The following is a 14663-nucleotide window of genomic DNA, read 5'->3' as shown; positions in this document are numbered from 1 at the left end:
AACCAACGTGCGTTTCGTTTCGCTATGCATAATGTACTACTTCAACGCACTGTCGTCGCACTTTGATTATAAACAAATTTTAACACCGATTTGGGTTTACACCATAGTGAGGAGCTGCAATGATCCCTTTTTACACAATAGCGCAACAGCACTTTGACTCATCGTCTGTTGTGTTGAGTTTCAGGATTCCTAAACTTGTACCACGAAGTAGTTGATTCAGGTCCCTACTGGCATTGCTAACGTACAATTTAACATGAGAGAAGTCAGTACATAACAATTCGTTCCGCACATCAGAAATACTTGCATCATATACATCTTCTGCATAACTTGTGTTCACAACAACATCAAACAATTTACATTTAACTTGATGTTTTAATGAAGAGAGCTTGATAAACAAGCTGCCGAGCCATTCAGTTGAACATTCCCCTTCCTGAAGTGATATACATTGTAACGTTGGAGGAAGCTGTATAGCACATCGATCATTAAACGTTCCCCATATATATAGTGTTTCTAACTTGCTGAGTGTGGGAAGAATATCTGCGGCTAATGAAACATCGTCACTCGTTCCGAGTTTAAGAATCCCTATACTTGTACCGCGCAATAGTTCATACAGATCCCTACTACCATTTCTAACGAACAGGTCAATACGAGACATGTCACATGACAACAATTCACGTTGCACATCCGACGTACTTATGTATAGTCCATCTTCCGCATAACGTGTGTTTACAGTAACCTCAAACATGATAAATTCAAATTGATGTTGTAATGAAGAAAGCTTGATTAACAAGCTGCCAAACCATTCAGTTGAACATTTTACTTCACAAAGGTCTAGCCGTTTTAACGTGGGAGGAAGCTGTACACAACCTCTATCCTTAAACCATATCTCATTTAATTCTAGGGTTTCTAACTTGCTGAGTGTGGGAAGAATATCAGCGGCTAAAGAAACATCGTCAGTCGTTCCGAGTGCAAGTATTCCTATACTTGTACCGCGCAAAAGTCCATACAAGTCCCTACTACCATTTCTAACGAACAGGTCAATAAGAGACATGTTACATGACAACAATTCACTTTGCACATCTGACAAACTTACGTCAGGTCCATCTTCTGCGTATATATTGTTCACTGCAGCATCAAACAAATTACATTGAACCTGATGGTGTAATGAAGCAAGCTTGATTAACAAGCTGGCAATCCATTCAGTTGAACATTTTACTTCATTGAGGTCTAAGCGCCTAAGACAAGCCTTTGACATTTCAAGTACTGTGAGTATTTCTTTCGTTTGTAGTGTATTACTTTGTAGAATAAGTGAACGTACACGTGATATATTGTTCATTAACATTGACTTCAAGTAGCCTAATTCAGAATCATGTAGGTATTCGTCGAATATGAAGTCATTACACACCAGATAAGATACATTTTGTTTGCTGGCTTCAGCCTCTTTAAAACCCGCAATGAGCATTCTCTGGAATAATATTGCTATAGACACACAATGTGCATTGGAGTCATAGGTTTCAGTATCATTACGCTTAGCAGGGGCAACCTTCAACAAGTTTTTATTCTCTTCATGAAATACAGATATCTTATTCTTGAAATACCTTCCATTCACGTATGCACTCAATCCATGACTTATGTCGCCCTTGAGGTCATGGACAGCTGAGTCTAAAAGTGTGTTAGCCTTCTCAATGTCAAGTCCGCATAGGTACATAAATACCTGACAGATTTCTAGCACATGACGTATCGTTCCAAGGATACTTGATATTGAGAAAACATTTGATTGTGCGATATGAAATGCAGCAAGAAATTCCTGCATAGTCTCGTGCAGAAACGAGAACTCAGAACGTATTGAAGAAATGTACCTTTCTGATAAGATTCCAGCTTGAAGGGAAAAATTCAGATGTTCTGGAGATAAACTCTCCAATACTTTCTCCTTGGAAAATACGAGAGATTTTCCCGATGAGAACGTACACTCAAATGCAAGTTTTGCAAGAGAATTCAAAATTTCGACGCGTGGATAAATATAGTTCGTTCCCTTCAAGCATCGAAATTGTGCTTGACTAAATTTGCCTTCATGTTTTGTTGCTTTCCTGAAAAGATTATCAAGCAAAATGCAGTTCATTTCGCACAACGATCCACTAAAATGCTGACTATTTATCCACACACTTACTAGCAGCGTCAAAAGCAATGGAGACGCAAGAAAATGCTCTAACTTATGTTCTTTAACATACGACATAAACCTTTTGTGTGACTTGCTGGTGTTGGTCTGACGACTTTTGATGATGAATATCACTAGCTGTTCTTTATCCATTATTCCGCTTACTTCTATCAAAAGATCAATGCCAGAATCCTTGATTCTCTTGTCCACCATTGCCCATGGTCGAGTTGTTATTAGCGCTACACATTGCTTGTGACAAGTGGCAATTATTGGAAATGGGTCATTGTTCAAGTCAGTAGTCCATTCGTTTAGCCCGTCCATACAGAGGATACATTTTTCTGTTTTCATGATATGCTGCAGTAGTGTGTACACCTGTTTACGTTCATCTTCATCTGAGTACATGTTGTCAATTAGTTGTGTTTTTATCATCTTTACTACCTCTGATGTTTCGGGCGAATCTCTGAGAGATAAATGGAAAAGAAATTTGAAACCCTTCAACGTTTCCAAATCACTAAAATTGGCTCTGTACTCCTGAGATTCAGGTGACGCAGCCTCACACCAGTCAAGCACGAACTTAGATAGCAGTGTAGTCTTGCCCATCCCGGGCTCACCTTGTATAATTACTCGTTTGATGAGCTTGTTTTCTTTGTAAACTAAGTCTTTGTATTGGAGCACTTTGTTATCCGTTTTCCGTCGGGATCCATCATTCTCGATTGTAATATAATTTAAATTTGGTCGCACAAATACAGTATGTATAGGTTTGTCATGGCCGTCCCATATCGGAGAAACCGATACCGTACTCTGAGTCCGTCTGTAGTGATCAATTAACATGTCATGAAACTCTGAAAATAGAGTAAGCGATATATAACAATATAATAAAAACTACGGTGATTTAACACAAACATATAACAATATTTTTTATCATTGGGAAAGCTAGTGATAACGTTTTAATTGATAAGATTGGCCATACAAATAACCAAAAACATCTAGTTTGTTACTGGTGCATATTGTCATAATTTAAAATGTATAATATAATAATAAAGATAAATACGCAGCATCTGTGTTGGACATAATTATATCATTGACTGAATAATGTAATAGAAATAAGATGTTTATCAATTAGATGTATTTTTGATTCTCAATAACTTGATGTTCAATTTATTACGATTAATTAAGTTATTAATTAAATGACATATTAATACATCATATAATATAATACATATAATATTTAGAAATGATTTAAATAATATTTTTCTATATTTTAAAATAACAATTCAATCAAACTAAATTAAATACTGGAATAATTGTTTTTGTCTTTTTTATTAAACAAAAATACGTTTCAAAACATGACTCCATTAATATGGAGAATAAAAACAAATAAAATGCATCATTGCATCCCTAGTTAGAAAATGTCAACTTAATTTATGCTATCTACCAAATATCTTCATGAGTTAAGAAACCTATCTCAATTGAAAAGATTCCCTCCTTTTAGTATCAACTTCTGAGTTTGTGTTCCAATCATTGTCATTTATTATAACATGTAGAATATTTTCAATTTATTTCAACCTAAACTTATATGTCATACAGTTATATGGTAAAGGCTTTATTGAATTTTCATTCATTTCCACGATAAATATTAATTTAAGGTCATGTCTTCAAGACTGAACGACTTTATTATAGTTAATGTATTTGAATAATTAATTTTACACATTGTGTCAACCTATTTACAATTAAGAGGGAATCGCACTACCTAATACGATGTTATACACTTATCTACATCTAAACGCGGAATACATTCCTTTGTTAATACACTATGAGCATTACTCTGGATTTGCCCACATATTTAATGATTAGGAAAAAAAAGACAAAAGTGATACTACACTTTCCAGTTGGAGTTGTGTTTCTTTTTCTCTTTTGCATACACGCAAATCACGTGTTTTGTTAGTATACGATAAAGATAGCGATGATGATGTACAATTTACAATTGGGGACGATTGCTGATGTCTGCGATGATGATTATGTTAACGTTTATATGAATTTGACGATGAACCTGACAATGATGATGATAATAATGATAAATATGATGATGATTTAGATAATGGTTGAAGAAGTGGTTGTGACGAATATGATGATGGTTGAGTGATGAGCCTCAATATGTTATGTTGATGTAGGCAATGTTTTATTGATTTTGTTGTTGGTTCTGTTGTTGTTGTGTTTGGCTTTTGTTGTAATTTTTAGTATATGAACTCAATTTAGACTGCTTTGTTTGATGCCATCGGCTTATGGTGGCCATTTGTTATCAGAACAGTTACCAGGCGGTCATCATTTCATAATATAGATTAGCATGGCTGGTCCGTTCTGTTGCTCGCAGAGTCTGCTTGTCAGATATTTCAACAGTTGAAATAATGAATATCAATTAAATGTTAGGTCCCATCAGTGTCTTTCCACACATCCAAATATGGGAGGGTGGACAGATTTGTATAAAAAGCCAGGTTCAGTGAGAAGCTGGGAGAGAGTTGGTGGCAGTTTAAGAGAGAATAGATTTTACCTAGATTGTGAAGACGTATTGTGTAAATAAAATGTAGATAACATATACTGTGTTTAGAAGTTAATAAACTCCCTCCTTGAAAATTGTAACACTGGTGGCAGCGGTGGGATAAGTACTTAAACACGTTTTTGAGGAAAATGGATATTTTATTCATTCATCATACTTTTGAGATAAGGACTTAAACACATTTTTGAGGAAAGTGGATATTATATTCATTCATCATAGCTTGTGGATAAAGACTTAAACACATACGAAATTGGATAATTACTCATCATTTTGTCTACATGGGGACTTTAAACATGCTATGGTGAAGAAAGTGTTGATCGAAGTCAAAGTGCATAATACATTGACAGACAATACATCTTGGGTCAATTAATTTCTCAAATGGGACTGTAAACCAAAAACATCTAATGTGTAACAGGTGCATATTTACATAATTTATAATGTGTAATATAATAATAAAGATTCAATCAATTATTAAATGACAATTTTACATTTCTGTACAAGAATAAAGCCTGCGCATGCGATTATCTGTACTTAATGAGCATTTCATTTATCAATCTATTATTTAGCATTTTCTCCCAGGGCAAGTGTACCCGTCTGGGGTTGGGGAATGTTAAAATGATTATTTTCATAACGACAAGAATTTCACTGAGCATCTTTAACAAGTAGAAACACTGTAATATATTCATAATGCATATATTAATGCGTTAAACTATATATAATTTTTGAAAATACAAACCCGTATTAACCTGTAATTTGGCGTGTTTAAGAAAAAATGTAAAATCCCAAGACATAATTATATCATAGACTAAATAATATGATAAAAATAAGATGTTTATCATTTAGATGTATTTTTAATTCTCACTAATTTGGATCTTAATTTATTATGATTAATAAATATAATAATTTCATGGCATATTAAGATTATTAAATTATATATTTAGAAATGATGATAAATTATATTTAACTATAATTTTAAATAACAATTCAATAAAAAAAAATCCACACATCATGATGATGATATCAGTATAACATATAGGAATATTTGTTTTTGTCTTTTTTATTAAACATAAAGACGTTTCAAAACAGGAGTCCATTAATACGGAGAATAAAAACAAATGTATCATTGCATCCCTAGTTAGAAAGTTTCAACTTAATTTATGCTTTCTACTAAATATCTTCATGAATTAAGCAACCTATCTCAATTGAAAAGCGTCTCTCTTGTTAATATCAACTGTAAGAGTTTGTGTTCCAGACTATCCTTGTCATTCATTATTAAATGTAGAATATTTTTAATTTATTTCAACCTAACGTATATGTCATACAGTTATATGTTTAGGGCTTTATTGAATATTCATGAATTTCTACGATAAATATTAATTTAAGGTCATGTCATCTAGACTATTAAAAATATGTATTATACTTATCTACATCTTAAAAAGCGGAATACATTCCTTTGTTAATTCACTATGAGAATAACTGAGAATTAAACGATTTGAAAGAAAAATGTTTGACAATTGAGATAAAATGCATGCCCGTTGGAGTTGAATTTCCTTTTTTAGTTCGCATACACGCAAATCACGTTTTTTGTTGTTAAACGATAAAGATAGCGATGATGGTGTATAATAAGAAATTATGCTGCTTCTGATGTCTGCGATGATGAGTATGATAACGTTTCGATGAATTTCACGATGGGCCTGACAATGATGATGATAATAATAATATAAATGATCATAATATTGATAATGGTTGTAGTAGTAGTTGAGACGATTATGATGCTGGTGGAGTGATGATCCTTAATAAGTGATGTTGATTTGGATGTAGGCGATGTTTTGTTGATGTCGCTTTTGTTAGTGTTGTTGATATGCTATTGTTATCTTCTTGTTATTGATGATTACTATGATGATGATGATGATGATGATATTGATGATGATGATGATGACGATGATAATGATGATGATGATGGTTATGGTGATGATGATGATGATGATGATGATGATGATGATGATGATGATGATGATGATGATGATGATGATGATGATGATGACGATGATGATGATGATGATGATGATGATGATGATGATGATGATGATGATGATGATGATGATGATGATGATGATGATGATGATGATGATGATGATGGTGATGATAATGATAATGATGATGATGATGATGATGATGATGACGACGACGACGACGATGATGATGATGATGATGATGATGATGATGATGATGATGATGATGATGATGATGATGATGATGATGATGATGATGATGATGATGATGATGTTGATGATATTGATGATGATGATGATGAAGAAGAAGAAGAAGAACAAGATGATGAAGAAGAAGAAGAAGAAGAAGAAGAAGAAGAAGAAGAAGAGATGATGATGATGATGATGATGATGATGATGATGATGATGATGATGATGATGATGATGATGATGATGATGATGATGACGATGAAGAAGAAGAAGAAGATGATGCGAATCGTTTTCAATGGTTGCATGATCATTCTTTGATTTATTAAGCAGTATATAAATGTTGGAGACGTCCTCACAAGCTGGCAAACTTGCGGTTGGTTTATTGTCTTAAACGAGATCAGAACAGGTTCTCTGGAATAAAGTGTTACACTTAGACACATTTACGTTTCAATAATGTAAAATGGTTGCTTAAGTGTCATAGAAGATAAATAATTTTTGCCTGACGTCTTTCTATTTTTCAGAAAAAGGACTCTAGATTAGTGCTTTTACAAGAGTAAAATCGTATTTAAATGCCTGATTAATTTTTCAGTATACTTAACGAGATCGTCTATTTATTATGAATTGCCATTTTCCCTATGATTGTTTTCCTTTATATAATACAACCTTTAGATCTATACATATGTACATATTTTTTGCTTATGTATTAGTTTTCTATTTCGTTTGTATGTAACTTTAATAACAATCTGTTAAACAAGAAGAAAATTAAGTCTCAATAATACTTTATATTTATATTCAACAGAACTTAACACGGGTTGTATCAATGGTTAAAAAGTATTGTCGTTGCCATTACAATATCATAGTATAAGCAACTTTCTACAATCGAATTGTTTATTAACGTCGATCAAACTGTTAAGTGTATGAAGTTTGAAATCCGTTTTCTAAGAGCACTTTATGCACTTCCTACTTGGATTCTCTCAAAAAGTCGTGATCAAATATGTAAATACAAGCAAAAGACCAAATATCTTACAGGACCTCACCATATTTTATCGCACCTTGTTCTTCTTTAACCCAATACTATAAGATACCTTTACTAGAATTTATTTGTACTAATATGACATTCTTGATGGTTAACAATTCTAAATAAAATAAAATAACAACTAAATTTAAACATTGTCTATTAAAGTGAGACTGCACGATTTTGTCAAATATTTATGAATTTATTTAAAATGTGTTAAAAAAATAATTGTACCTATATTTCAATATAAATTAAAATAAAAGTTAAGAAGAACATGTGTCGAAAAATGCGAAATAAGCCAGATATTTAATTCTGAAATCGAAAATGCCTGAACAGTCGAATTCGCCAGCATGTATATCATGCATGTACTATGTGAATCTGAATTTAGTTTTACGGATCATTTTAATATCCTGGAACGATATCTATCTATACGACACACGAACACTAACACCGATCCTAATAAAAAGACGAATGCTTCGGTTATTTAAGGAAAATATGTACGAATTATCTTCGTCACAATCGGTTCGGGGCGCTAATATGTCTTTGCTGCATTTTATGGACTTCGTCTTCAATGTATAATGTTTCTTGCCTATTGTGTGTTATTGTAACATATTTTTTATCAATATATTACAATTTAACAAAATCATGCAGTCTCACTTAAAAACATACGGCGAAACTTTCACTATTTAGTCAAAAAGAGTTTGGTGTTTATACATTTTCACGAACGTTGAAACAGCTGATTGTGCTAATGACTTTCGCATCAAATCTAGTTACGGAATATGCGACGGTTGCTTGGTTTCCCTCTTTCTATTAACGATCATCAGGAGGATTGAAACCAGTAAAATTCTATTAAACTAATTACAATTTGTTGTTTCACCTACGTCACAAAATACGCTGCAATTGTTTACTGGTTCTAAGAATCGCACATGGAGTTGGTTACGTCATCAGCAAAGATAGTAAGTTCGATGTGGTGAAAGCCGTTTTATTTTAAAATTAAACAATCTATCGAACTAAAATAAACCTAAACACATTTTTAATATTGCTAGATTTGTTTCGTGTTTAACCAAAAGAGTGTTTTACATAAATAAATTGTCGGACACGAACACGACAAATTCGGGAACAACACCGGACTGAAGAAAATTTAATCGGAAATGTCCGATGTCCGACGCTTAAACATGGATTATTATGTGTTACAACTGACCTTAGTACGTGTAAACTGTAAATCATGCATCTGATAAAACGGAAAAAAAGTGAAAGTGGGTCAGTGAAAAAACACTGTTCGGTTTCATTTTGAGCCGACGATTAAAATTCCAATCATTTATAAACTATGCATGGCACGTCAATTCCAGGGAATGCATATAAGAACATTGACATCCACACGTTTATGTGATTTTTTTAAATTGATATCATCCATATATATTATTTTGTTTTGTCAACGTGTTAAATAAAATTCTATCAAGGGTAAGTTTGACATACTTTCACATTGCCGTTGGTAGTCTGCTTCTGCTATGCCCGTTGATTGTACTCCTTTGAATACTTCAGCAATTGCATCATTTACCTCGTCTCTTGCAATCATCTGAACAGTTTCTTTGGTACGTTGAAGCAACAACAATTCCCTTTCATCATACTCGCTGTAGGTTTCGGAATAGGCCAGGACTGTTAAAAATTCGTATTTGAGTACTGATGACCGTTACATACGAACGTTCATAAATAAACAGTTGATGTTATTAAAATTAAAACAGTCAAAGTCTGGAACTATCTAAACAAATCATCGTACACAGTTATTCTCGAATAATGTATAGCTTTGTTGATGTAAATGCATGCTTTCTCATTTGGCGGTTAAGTAGATTCCAAATTTACCATTATTATACGCTTGTTTGGTCACAGCTCATGGCGACAGGTCCAGATCCAATATCAAATAAGTATTTGCAGTGCTGAGGTTTTTAATTAGTGTAACTTGTAATGCGTTGTATATGGCCTTAGTTATTTTCTTGTTAACTTGATAACAATATAATTAAAATGTAATGTTGATGTTATCGTATTTAAAACTAAGACTAACGTTGTTTCTTAGTTAGATTTTGTATTTTGTTGGATGCTTATTTTGTCCGTGTATGATTAATGATAGTAATATAACTACACCTGAGTATATAACATCAACACTCATTATCAATGAAATCCAAGCGACACTTTTTTTAGCAAATTTTAAATTAAACATTAATTATCCGCCGATTTTTATTTACATTTATGGACTAATTCCATACTTAAAAGAAAAATCATCCGTATAGATAATAAATGCATTATTCAAACTTCTATCTGGTTCTCGGCAAGTCCAATTGTAGATAAAATGTTTTTAAATAATCTTTACAATGTTTTTTGGTGGCCTTGTGTGACTTTCCCTAAACTTTGTACACAGTGTTGCCTTAAGCTTTCGGTAATAGAAACATTTTGGTCAATAAATGAATAGTTTCCATGTTTTTGCGTAAAGACCGTGGTACATGATTAAGCTATACTTTACCTTGGCTTGGGTTAGGCTCCATATTGTCCTCAGCAACCATATCCATGGCCTCGTGGTCGCCGACTGCCGCTGCAGTTGTTTCAGGTTGCGCTCCCACATCCGGAGCCTCCATTGCTTGTAACGCCTCCGCGGCGACAGGTTTGAACTTGTGTGCAGACGGCTGTATCGCAACTCGATGTCAAACTGAAGGTATGACATGATATATGCAGACTATTACCGAATTTGAACTTATGTTTAAGCTAGAAAACATGTAATCAACATTTAGCGCACTGTAAGCTCAAACATAACCAATAGACCATCAAAACACAAATTATTACTGTAACGTGTAGTTCGTTAGTATGAATTGTAAAACTCTTTTATTTCTAAGCGAATATATATTATTTATAAATCCAGTTGTAGTGTATTATAATGAGTATCTATGTTTGTTCCAGTTTCATAACAATACTGCACCCTTAATTATAGACCTCGTAACGTCTGAACAGTAAAAGCATTATAGAATGGAAATGTACATGATAAAGTAATTAACCGAAGGAGCTGTATTCCCTGTAAACGTACTGAAAGTTGTATCGGGCAGTAGAAGCTTTATACCATGTAAATGTACTATACAAGTATTGAAAAATATTGGCGTACCCAGACTAGAGATGTATAAGATGTATGCTTTATTCACATTATTTACGTCTGGGCAGTGTTGTTTCGTAAAATGTTTAAGTTATAGTGCTACGTTAACAATATGACACCCTCCTTCATTGACGAAATGTTTAATGTATGGTCAAAAACTTTTAACTTCGTGGAAACCAAATACCTAACTCGTTGTAAAAGCATAATACTAGTAAACCAATTTGAATACTCAACGTTTAAAAACATTGAAAATGCGCGATTCATTCCACTTTATATGGTCAAAAAATATGGTAGCTTCTTTTATGTCAGAAGTTTTGAAATATGCAATAAACAACATGCATCGTAAGTCTTTGACTTAATTATTATTATAATTATTTACCGGTGCCCAATAGCTAATTATCTCGTGTTCACTTATATCCGTGTAAGCCGCATGTTTAACATGTCTTTTGACAGTTTCATCAATTATTCAACATGCATATTGAAATGTTTAAAATGAATATTTCATTCATGCATATTTATTACCAGAATATTATAATTCCTTATAGTTTAACGTATTAAATGCATATTGCACATTGCACAGGTACGATAGTAGTACACATGTCTCGCATCACCATCAAGCGAGATGTCAGCATGCAGTTATCTAAATGCAAGATACAAGTTTAGAGGTTACTTTTTTAATTAATAAAGAGTTTGCACTGAATCTTGATGTAATACAAAAAAACAACACCTCGTTTTAAATCTCACGTTAGACACGGAATAAAAAAACAACATGTTAACGTGCTAAGTGCAACTGCACATTCCATTGTAGACTTAATGCTCCACGCTCTGCTTTTCCATCAAGCGAGATAGCAGAATACGGTTATATCTTAATGCACAATACAAGTGTAACGGTTACTAATCATAATCAATACGCAATTTACAATAAAGCGGAACGTTAATACAATACTGCACCGTGGTTTAAATCGTACGCTATAAATCGAAAATTAAATCATAGACATATATATGCTCTTCATTCATTTTTAGAACAGAAGAGAGCATAATTGTTTATTAAGACTTAATCATATAAAGCTCATCGTCAATGGCATACATATACAATAACAGCATACGTTTTAAGTTAAGAAACTGATAAGTTATCGACGCAAGCGATTACTTTAGTTTCTAGAGTACATCTACGAGCGGTCTGACATGGATAACATGTACTTAACATTTTTTCTACTAAAGGTTTTTCGGTTAACAGATTAATAACCGGTTACAGCAAAAGGTTAACCGGTTAATTTTTCTCGCAACCTCTTGCATCCCTAATGATATCGCGTTTTAAACTGAACATTGCTAGTATCTTCACACTTTTGTGTTAGTGACATTAAGAAATTCTATAAACTTGAAGATATTAAACCGATATGTGTAAGACTTTGGAATTAATTTATTAATGTTATCTGCATAACAGGGGCATTTAAGAACAAATTGATATTCATCCTCAGAGTCGAAATCTTTTAGGTCACATAACACACATTTGTGTTGATATCAATGTTCTGGTGTCACTCCAATGCTATTAATAATTTGTGAGACGACATACGCAATTTAGATATTATGTTTTTATGCTTTACACAATCAACAATATTAAGATACGATGATCTTTCTAATAACTGTTTTGGTTCCTAATTTAAAACCCTTGAGCTAGATGATGTGATACTGATATTCCAAATAGTGATGTACTGGTCTCGTAGTCCGCTTTTGAGTACCGGGATAAATTAATCAGTGTTCACAGATTCAGGGAAAAGCCATACATCGGTTAAATTTGTTCGTTTGAATGTCCCGTATATTCGATTAAAAATGTGTGCGTTATTTTTGCGTTCCATTTTTTATCTCTGTTCTAGTTCAACGTTTTTAGGAATACAATGACACTGTTTTCAGTTTATAGTTTAAACAATTAAAAGAAATTAAACGATCCTGACTTATCCGTCTATGTACAAGTGGAATCGACCAACTTCAGGATATAGCGATAATAATGAAATTTAAGAAGAATTATCGAGTGTCCTTAAAATTGTATTGGAATATATAATAATAAGTTTATGTTGACAACGGTGGATGAAATCAGAGGTACGTAATATAATGCATTTAAATGTGTTGATTTATGCATAATTAAAATAATAATATATATATATATATATATATATATATATATATATATATATATATATATATATATATATATATATATATCAAAATAAATAACAAAGTTATTCGTTGATGTTGGACATTGATATGATCAGCTGTCGTTGGAGACGTTCATTATACTCATAATTATCATTCAAAGTTTTGATCTGGTCGGTTCTGTTCTGTCTTTCTTTGATCTGGTCTGTTTTGTCAGGTGTGGTCTGTCTGTGTGTCGCTCTTTATGTGTGAGTTTGTGTGCCTCTCTTTGTCCAAAGTCGTTCGTCTATATATTCCAACGTCTAACATTTAAACTTGCCAGAATATTTAATGCATGCTTGACTTGTATTACCTAAAAAGCTTCTCTGAAACTACAAGGTAAACGGTTGATATTTTTGTATGCATCATCACATAGTTAACCTGCACAATGATTTCTAAAAACATTGGGTTTCAATATTGGCCACGCTATGGAGCTCACATCGTTAATATATTCATAAAAGTTTTTAATTTCAAATCAACGCATGCAAAAGAAAATCTAGAAACAATAAGTAAGTAGTATATACAACAAGTGTCGTAAAGTGTAATTAGCAGCAATGACACAGATAGGTAACGGACATTGTTTAAGTTATTCCGTTACCGAGACTTAGTAGTTCGGTACCACGACATACGAATAATTTGGTCATTGGCACAAGAAAAGAGTACTCATTGAAACGACTTACTAAGACGTTCAGATGACTAAGTAAGACTTGAAAGTTATGAAAACGACATATCTAACTCGTGGGGCGTCGTTGTAAGTCGTGTTCATGCCTTAGTAATATATGGGAATTATTTCACTCGTGATATTTATATTTACAAAAACTATGCAGTGTGAAAAGCACCTAAACTTGTGAATTTTTCGATTGATATCTTATGCAATTATATTATATTTAAATGGCGGACGTATGCCCACCCAAAAACGTGACATAGCTTTCAAATTTAGTAAGGCGAACATAAATGGATTTATGTTAGTTATAATTAAACCATTATACAATTTTACCTTTAAACAATGTCAAAACATTTTATGAGGAATTATCTGATGGCTTATGATTAAATTGGCATATGTCCTTATGTGCTAGAATTATAAGGATGACGATGTCATGAGGTCGGTGTGGCATATGCCCGGATCCTGTTAGTTAGAATCGCGTGAATCAGTCAGGTTGATTGGTGCCGTATACAATGTTTGTTCTGATTTGCGTAACACGTGACCATGACTTACGAGGCTCGTTTCTATGGCTTGTTATGTCGTTACCACGATTTAGCACGTACTGGTTTGCAGTTAGTGTTTCGCCTTGAGTTTATTGCGACATTACATGCTGTTTAATTTAGATTACACATACTGCGGATAATGTGAGAATGTCCGATACTATAATACTCAGTTCAAAACAAAATAGGGGTTATGATTAGCGGATCGAGTT

General features: G+C 33.0%; 1 protein-coding gene across 1 annotated transcript in view; it reads right to left on the bottom strand.

Annotated features, from left to right (window-relative positions):
* LOC127831517 (uncharacterized) overlaps nt 1-14663 on the bottom strand; it is a 60212-nt gene that overhangs the window by 41503 nt on the left and 4046 nt on the right. Inside the window, exons 2-4 of the mRNA XM_052356501.1 lie at nt 10441-10623; nt 9402-9581; nt 2594-2997 (exon numbers count right to left, since the gene is read on the bottom strand). Coding sequence (XP_052212461.1) covers nt 2594-2997; nt 9402-9581; nt 10441-10552 — 696 coding nt within the window. The 5' untranslated portion in view covers nt 10553-10623. The remainder of the gene's footprint in view (nt 1-2593; nt 2998-9401; nt 9582-10440; nt 10624-14663) is intronic.

This window comes from Dreissena polymorpha, chromosome 5, assembly GCF_020536995.1.
Source record: "Dreissena polymorpha isolate Duluth1 chromosome 5, UMN_Dpol_1.0, whole genome shotgun sequence".
In the NCBI taxonomy this organism is placed as follows: domain Eukaryota; kingdom Metazoa; phylum Mollusca; class Bivalvia; order Myida; family Dreissenidae; genus Dreissena; species Dreissena polymorpha.
This window is presented reverse-complemented; position numbering and strand designations above follow the sequence as displayed.